General features: G+C 33.6%; 1 protein-coding gene across 1 annotated transcript in view; it reads left to right on the forward strand.

The window, feature by feature from the left end:
- Positions 1–251, forward strand: part of Bfc (Booster for Crq) — a 5,901-nt gene extending 5,650 nt beyond the window's left edge. Inside the window, exon 2 of the mRNA XM_017631862.1 lies at positions 57–251. Within this exon, the coding sequence (XP_017487351.1) occupies positions 57–251 (195 nt within the window). The remainder of the gene's footprint in view (positions 1–56) is intronic.
- The last annotated feature ends 8,616 nt before the right edge of the window (positions 252–8,867 follow it).

The following is an 8,867-nucleotide window of genomic DNA, read 5'->3' on the forward strand; positions in this document are numbered from 1 at the left end:
CGCGAGTTTTGCCTTCCGTATATTTGTTTTATTATTGATTCAAATTATCGATACAGTTAATACTCGTAGTCAAAAGCATACGCCAAACATATCTACTCGTAGTTACACATCAACAACAACAAGTATACGCGCCACGGCAGCTTTCTAACGGACCGGATCAACCGATTTCGCCGCGCATCGTTATCGACTTTGCAAGCGGTGCGGCTGGACCCCCCTTTGTTGTCGTTAACGAACCTCTGCGTCTAATTTGAATTTCAAATTTCTAGCGACAAGTACGCTACTGCGCACTTTCGAACGCTTTGAAACAATTCCCAAGACGCTCGGAGCATCGCTGTTGCCGCCATTAGCGTTGTAACTCATTGGCTTGAGTGGCCGGCCGTTTGCTGAGCTTCGTTTGAACGCTTGCAATCAGCACGGCAGAAGCGCATTTATCGCGCACCGGTCAAACGGTCAGTCACATACATTTAACCACTCGGCGGTCATCATATACGCTGCGTGATCATCATTTAACCATAAGAAAAAATTGTAGTGATTATTTGAAAAAAAAAAACGCGTGAATTCTTCAGTGCAATTATTCGTAATATTCTATGCCATTCGCTAAAAGCTGCACAACTGCACAAATATGAGTCGCGCATCGGTATTATTCATTCTTTTGTCGTTGGTCATTGTCAATTCCGGCGACAACAATCACAGCCATCACAGCAACAAAACAAACAACAACATCAACTATAGTAGTAGAATTAATTCATTCCATCATCCATACAGCAGCATCAACAACACAAAAATAGTAAATCATCCAGTTTCTAGCGTAGGTGCTGCTGCTAGCGTCAAACAAGAATCACAACAACACCAAGAACAACAAGAACCACAGCGCGGCAAAAGAGGTAAGTTCGCAATATAAATTATCTTCATTTCATTGTGTACATACACTATGGAGGAAAAGTGAACACTCAACCGTACACTCTCTGCATGCCTAAATCTCTATAACTTTAATAATAATGAAGACAAGTAATTTTTAAGCCAAAAACAAAACTGACCTCAAATCGCATATAAAAATTTAAGAGTACCGTTAATTTCTTCATGATCCGTTGATCGAGTCTAAGCCAAATTAGTATAATACCACCTCTGAGATATCACTCTTACTTAAAAAAAAAAATTAAGAATTAGAGAAATCGGTTAATCGGGTTTTTGCCTTTATTTGAAGTGTACACCCCGTGTCAAAATTATAAGCGCACCAACTATTAACATGTTTTAACAACTTATATTTGGTTATTTAATTCAATTTATTTTATTTATTTATTTCTTAAAGTGAAATATACTTACAAATAAATATATTACAGCACAGCACTACCTACAAAAACCGTATAAATCCAAGTTTCAAGCTTTGTGCAATATTAAAAAAAAAATCCACCTTTTTAATTAGATTTTTCTGGACAGATTTTGGGAATGCCGTTTAGTATAAAAAAGTGCAAGTTTCAAGTATCTAGGACTTACCGTTGATTTTTCGCAATTTTTTTTGTTGAAGGTTTTGCTCATCATAAAAAAAATCGTCGAACGTATTTTGTATGGAAGAAAATGCACAACATCGCCAGCAAAAAAATGCTAAAAATCAACGGCAATTGCGTTGTGAAGGCTCGTGGGGACTACGCCTATGTATTTATTTTCTGTAACAATTTTTTTTCTTTCCACAAGTGATTCAAAATTTCATTCGGTTTGAGATCGTTGCTTGCAGCTGATAGCAATAGCAGTTTGAAAGTTTGCTTATTTCATCACATTTATATCTCAGTTTTAAGGTTGAAATTTGATACGTCCTTTTGTAGAGAATCTAACCTCAAATAAAGACCAAAAACATTTTTATGACTTATTTCATTACTTCGAGATTTCTGAGTGCAGAAAATACGGTTGAGTGTGCACTTTTGCTCCATAGTGTATATATTTGCCCATACACACATACAGATGTAGCTAAAAGCATATCGTCCTTTAAAGTACAAAACCGCGTGCTGCCAAAAATTAAATTTGCTCCCATAAGCTCTTGGCTCAATCCTTATCCATTCGTATGGAAATATACTAGCCAGAAATGCGATTGAAATATGAGTGTTTTTACGAATCTAGAAAATAATTTATGTAACCTCACATACGCGGTTTCGCATTTTGTTGATACGCGGTTTTGTACTTTAAACGACGATATTTGCCTACAAAGCTTTTATTTATTTTTGCTTCTTTTTGCAAATTTAAACAGACTTTTATGGAGTTGCACATAAAAGTTGCATTTAAACTTACNTTTACGAATCTAGAAAATAATTTATGTAACCTCACATACGCGATTTCGCATTTTGTTGATACGCGGTTTTGTACTTTAATCGACGATATTTGCCTTCTAAGCTTTTATTTATTTTTTCCGTCTTTTTGCAAATTTAAACAGACTTTTATGGAGTTGCACATAAAAGTTGCATTTAAACTTACTGAAAACTTAAGATTGCTATAAATCAAAGTAGCTCATCTAAGTATGCTAAGTTTAATTTCAGGTTTAAGTGGTATTTAATAGTAGTAGTAGTAAATTGTTTGTAGCTGATTTTATACATACTTAGCATCGCAATAAAAAACAAGAAGTTAATTTCCGTATTTGTTCAGAAACAACTAATTTTGTGTATACCTTTCATGAAAATGAAATGGTATTATAAAATTGGCCCGATGTTTGTAGGCACCAGCAAAAGAAGAAAGAGCTTACCAAAATGATCAAAAATTAAATAATGTTATTAGTCATTTATCAGAACCTGCAAAATCGTACAACTACGACATATGTACATATATTTGCCATACAACTTATTGTTCAGATATTAGGTATTGTCCTTCATTTAGACACTTAATTTTCGTGAGCCAACTGCTAATTAATCTTACAAGATCTACTGAGAAAAACGCCAAGATCGGTACTCTATAAGTTATACATATGTATCTCTCAAACAATATTTAGTAGGTTTAAGATAAATTTTTTGATTGATTAATGAAGCGGGCTTAACATTTCTATATATAAAATGGTCAAGATTATCCTACGGCTAACTTAGCTATTACCAGTTGAACTTTTTAAAGTTGATTTTCATAGTAGAGGCCAGTAAATTAGGTATTTAAAATTATACCATCGTAAACCTTGTTTAATTCTCAATAAAAAATGGGCGTTTTTCAAGAACTATTTTTAAAATAATTTTCTTTTTTTTGTTTTTTGTAATTTGTTTTCGAAAACTTATGTTGAGACATACATATTTGGTAAGGTGTTAAACATCGGGTTTTTGCAAAAAGTAAAATTTTATTACGGATTCCGATCGAATACTTATCCAGATGTAATAGTAAGTAGGCAAGATTTTTCTTTAAGGCGACAAACCCCTAGAAATGGGCATGGCAATTGCAGGACTAAAGTTAGAAAAACGCAGATTTTATTGCGGATTTCGGCAGAATATCGCTTCGTTAACACACACAGTTGTTGAACAACTTGTTCAATCGAAAAATTCAAACTTTGACAGATCATATCTCCGAAGAAAAAAAAGAAAGAAAAAAAATTTCTCGAATACGCGTTAGCTTATTTCGAAAGTGTGACACCAAGTTTGGTGCTCGATATGAAAAAAAAATGTCTTATATATGGCAATTATTTAACATGTTCAGTGGATAAATTGCTTTTAAACTTAATTTCAAGGCTAATTGTGAAATATAAATACATACATACATACATATGTACATATTATCTACTTTTATGTACATTTTTATTTATTGTCAAAATATTCTTATAGTTGCCCAAACGCTTTGTTGCACTTCAATCTAGAAATCTAGAAAATCCAGAACTGCATAAGTGATAAATCTTTTTAATTGTTCTGTCATGATTCACAAAAATTTTTAAACATGTTTCTTTGCAAAAGTTTAATTTGGTTGGTTGTTGTATGTATTTCAAGTACATACATGTCTATTATGTAAATGATTTTAATAGAAAAGAAAAAAGTGGAACGAAGTGAAGCATGGAAACTAGAATTTTACTAAAGACAGTCATCTTCTTTTTTTTCGGGTTTGTTTCATTTGCGCTTTAGAAATTTTTAAATTATAAAAGCGTGTTAAACTAGTTCTTTGATGCTTGCTGTTCTTTTGTGACTACAAGTTTGACTTCAACATTTTAATTTAAAAAAAAAATCCACGGTATTTTGTTTAAATTCGCGGGGATATGCGGAAAATTAGAGATTCGCCGGAATATTTTGAAGAGAAATATATTTAGCTGATTTTGGCCAACTTATGTATATACTAGGGCGGGAATTTCATCCGGATTTTCAACTATCCGGATAAACCGAATATTCGCATATCCGGAGACCTAAACGAAAATTCCGGATATTCCGGAAGTTAAAATAATATGCGAATATCCAAATATCCGGATTTTCTTAAGGTCCCCGGATATCAGATATTTATCAATAAAATGCAACACAGGACGGCCCGGGGCCTATGTCATAAAGTAACAGAGATAATTTTGTAACGACTGGCATTTTACGTATTGTCAGTGACAGTTTGGTGGATTTTTTGTTTCATAAAAACAATTGTCACCACCGCTTCAATTCCATGAGAAATTCCATTCGAAAAGTGACAAATTGTCATTGTCGTTTACAAAATTATCGCCAGTCATGTGAAATTTATAAGTAATTATTGCATTTGCATTATTTTAGTTTTAAGAAATATTCAAATTCTGGAAAAGTGATCATCACATAAATAATTTTACAAAATTCTCCTGTGAAAATTTTCCGACGGAGTTATTTAGTTTTGTCGCTATTGTCGCGACAATTTTGTCACAGTGACAATTGTCGGCACCATTATCGACAATATTCCAGTATTGTCACTGTCGCTTAGAAAAAATGTCGCTGACAATTCTGGCTCTGATACTTTATAGAAAAATCGGCCACTATTTTTTATTTAACTGTTTTATTTGATCAAAACCATAGTCCCCTTTCCCAATATCGGGCGCTCATACATGTGAAGCAACAAGTTTTAAATTTCCAAAATTCATCTTTGTGAAACGAGTTAAAAAGTTCTACAAACAAACTTATTCCTATAGGAAACTTTCTACTTTATGTGTATGAGCACCTGGTATTGGGAAATAAAAATTTCGTTTCGTAAAAATAAAAACAAACCAGATATCCGAATAAATTGCAAACACGAATATTAACCGGATATCCATATTAACCATATTTTATTCGTGCCAACAGATAATCCACATCGATATCCGGATATTAGAATATGCGAATAGTCCAGCCCTAGTATATACATATAAATTCGTATCTTCGATGGCTTATTTTTCAATTGAATTTTTCGTGGATTTGTGTCTTTCATTCTGCATGATGAATGCCCTTGGAATTACATATTAAAATTGACTTTTAGTTCAGTCAGGTTAGACTTTCTCTTGTCTCAAGATCTCTTTCAGGGGATGAAAGTTACTTATAATCTCCATATTAGCTGTTAAGCCGTAGCTCCGCGATTAGAAGTACAGCCCAAATTCGATATCTGAATGTCGAAAAGGTCTGGTTATAAAAGTTACTCCAAAAGCAGTTTGATTATATGTACTCTGTATGGGTTCCCTGGTCTCATCGACATCCACATGGTGTTTTCCTAATAGTTGTCGCCCCTCAGCAGGCAATGGAAAACTTTCAAATATTTTTTTTTTGTCGTGTAAACAGTCTCGCTGAGTAAAGCCATGTCAAGGAATGTGCGAAAATTTTATTGAATTAAGGGTTTTTTCGAAAAAAGTACATACATACGTACTATGTACATTTAAAAGATTTTATTTAAAACTCCTTTTTCATGTCCAAAATTAAGTTGATTAATGCGTCTACAGCCGAGAATTTGCAAATGTCTGGCGAAGTTTGGTTCTTTTGTTTAATTATGATGATTAGCGAGACGTTATTGAGTTTTTGCTGCCAATATTAACCAGTTTATCATGGACATACATTAAAATTTGGCAGAAAATAATTATTTAAACAAAAAATGTTTGCGTGTTTATAAGAGTAAAAGAAATACATATTCATAGACATACAAACATATGTATGCTTATATGAAGAAATTAGCGCTGATTTAGCAATCTGAATTGAAGTACTTCAAGTAATGAAATAATAAACGGTCCATAAGTATTTTTTAATTGCCATAATAGATAAAAGCAGTAATTAAAAAGGCTAAACAAACAAAACTTATTAGATTGTGTACGCTTATATAATTAAATTATATTGGCATGGCCAAAATTATACGATATCAAATTGAGAAACTAAGTACTGTGTACACAATTAAGGTATTCACGTCTTCCTGGTTATAATGCTATGCATGTGTATGATTATTACTATAGCATGATTGGATAAATTTGTTGTTGTTTCATATGTTCACAACAACCCCAAAATTCGCCAATCATGCTATTTATGCTATCTATGCACCATGCTAGACAGTATGCACCGGATCGTGAATACCCCTATTATTTATTTTAATTCATTAGGGATATTCTCTAACTCTTGCAAAGTTCTTGCACGGTGCACAGATTGTACGGTAAAAACCGGTTTTCTTATGGGACAGCTTTACAAACCGTGGAATCCGTGCACCGTGCAAAGACTTTACAAGGCTCAGGGAATACCCCTAATGAATTTTAATGTTAAAAAATTTGTAAAAAATATAGCTTTATAACCAAATATAAAGGGAGGCGTAAAGCACCTCTAGACTATCACGAAAGACTTACAGAGAGGAAACGAATATTCATATTCTCTGATAGCAAGGCAATTCTGAAAGCTTTCTCTCACGCATAAAAAATATATGTATTTTACTGAATACCCTAGACACCTTTTATGACATTTCTCGACTTTATACAGGAGGGTATTACGCACACTTGGAAATCCGTTCGTTTAAGTCCTTTCAGAGTTTTAAGGTGAAAATAATAGCATCGACGAAGTTCAAAGTAAGTTTGTGGACTTTGGAGAAAAATAAAAAATAAACTGTGACCAAAGTTAAACAGGGAACTATGCTGTGAAAAGCCCTCTTCTTATTTTATATCTTCTTATATTTAAACTGCAAACACAACTTCTTCCTATTGATTGGCGCTGTAACCGTCTAAGCGATTCTGGCCATGTCAAACAAAGCTAGTCCTTCGTTTCGCGTATTTTAATCCACCTCACTGTGTCCATATCGTTGTAAACCTCATAAAGCTCAACGTTCAAAAGAATATTTTTCTAGAAAACTCCGAAAGCTGCCTTATCAGATGTTGTCATTGTCCATGCATCTGTGCCATATACCAGCACGGGCATGATGAGTGACATATAGAGTGTGGTTTTTGTACGTCGAGAGAGGTCTTTACTTCTCAATTGCCTATTCAGTGCAAAGTAGCACTTGTTGGCAATAATTTTGCTCAAACACAACTTACTTAGAGATAACGAATTTTTCTCAATTGTTACACGAACCTCGCTATAATTTGCAAAAAAAGGAAGGTCTTATTTTTCCTCATTTGCGCTTAATTCGAGGATATTTAAAAGATAATAAACCTGTCACGCCTTTAGCAAAATATAACCGCATTACACTTTTCATTCGAAAGAAAAAAAAAACACGAAGCAAATATCACTGTACTTGTGACAATAATTAATAAAAAGCTTCCGGCAGCAATATGCGTAAATCAATTACTTACGCAATTCTTTCTGGCCACTTCTTGAATAAGAAAACAACAAAAAGGTGTGTTACTACATGAAAAAGAAAATTAAAACTAACCAAAACTTTAACCTTCTATTACCGTAAACCAGTTTAAGTACTTATTCACAACTAAACTTTAAAAAATCAATTAGATATCAAATAGGGTCATAATTATAAACACAAAACTACAAGTGTCTCAAAGTGTTGCGGTAAGCAAACAATAAACACTTGAATGTTTTAAACATTATTTTCGCGTAATTTAATCAAACGGTAAAAAATGGACTCATTAGTGATTAATTGTCCAAGCATAAATCTGTGTGGCACATGTAATAACATATTCACACGGCATAGATTCGGGTTTTATATCTGTATACCGACATTTTTATAAACATACATATATACAATTGAGGGATTCACAACGATGTCGTAAGTGTCGTATTGTTGTATGGCGTAAACTTTAAAAGCTTAACTAAATGAGAAAATTTATAATATGACTTTGATGGTACTTTGCGAACCTACGTAATACGACATACAACAATAAGACACTTACGACACCGTTGTGAATTCCCCAAATATGTACTTATGTATGTATATGTAAGTATATATACATTAGGGTGGTCCTTAAAACCAAACAAACGATTTCTTAAGTCTCACCCCCTCAAGCGGTAATACCACGGTCACAGGTATCACATATAAATTTTAGTCCCGATTGGAGTCGGTTAAGGCATATGTTGCAAAGGGGTCAAAGGCCGGATGCCTCTGTGGACTCAAAAAATTAAAAATATCGTTTTCATTTAATAGCCATTACATTTCGGTCCCTATTGGAGTCGGCTAAGACGTTTTCATAGGGTAATCTGAACTTGACCACTGTGCGACACGCCTTAACCGTCTCCAATCGGGACCAAAATTAATATGCAATATCTTCGACTACGGTAGTATCGATTTTGGGTATTAGATAAAAAAAAAGTTAACTTTGATTTTTTGAGTCTTCACAGAGGAATCTGAAATTTGCCCCCTGTGCGACACGCCTCAACCGTCTCCAATCGGGACCAAAATTAATATGTGACTACTTCGACTATAGTAGCATCGACGTACGGGTTGAGGCTTAGGAAATCTTATGTAAAAATTTGCTTCATACATTTAATGACTACCCTAATATACATACATACATGCATTCAAATATGAATTTATGT

The sequence above is a fragment of the Rhagoletis zephyria genome, unplaced genomic scaffold (genome assembly GCF_001687245.7).
Source record: "Rhagoletis zephyria isolate East Lansing unplaced genomic scaffold, Rhagoletis_zephyria_1.1 Rzeph_scaffold_09347, whole genome shotgun sequence".
Lineage (NCBI taxonomy): Eukaryota > Metazoa > Arthropoda > Insecta > Diptera > Tephritidae > Rhagoletis > Rhagoletis zephyria.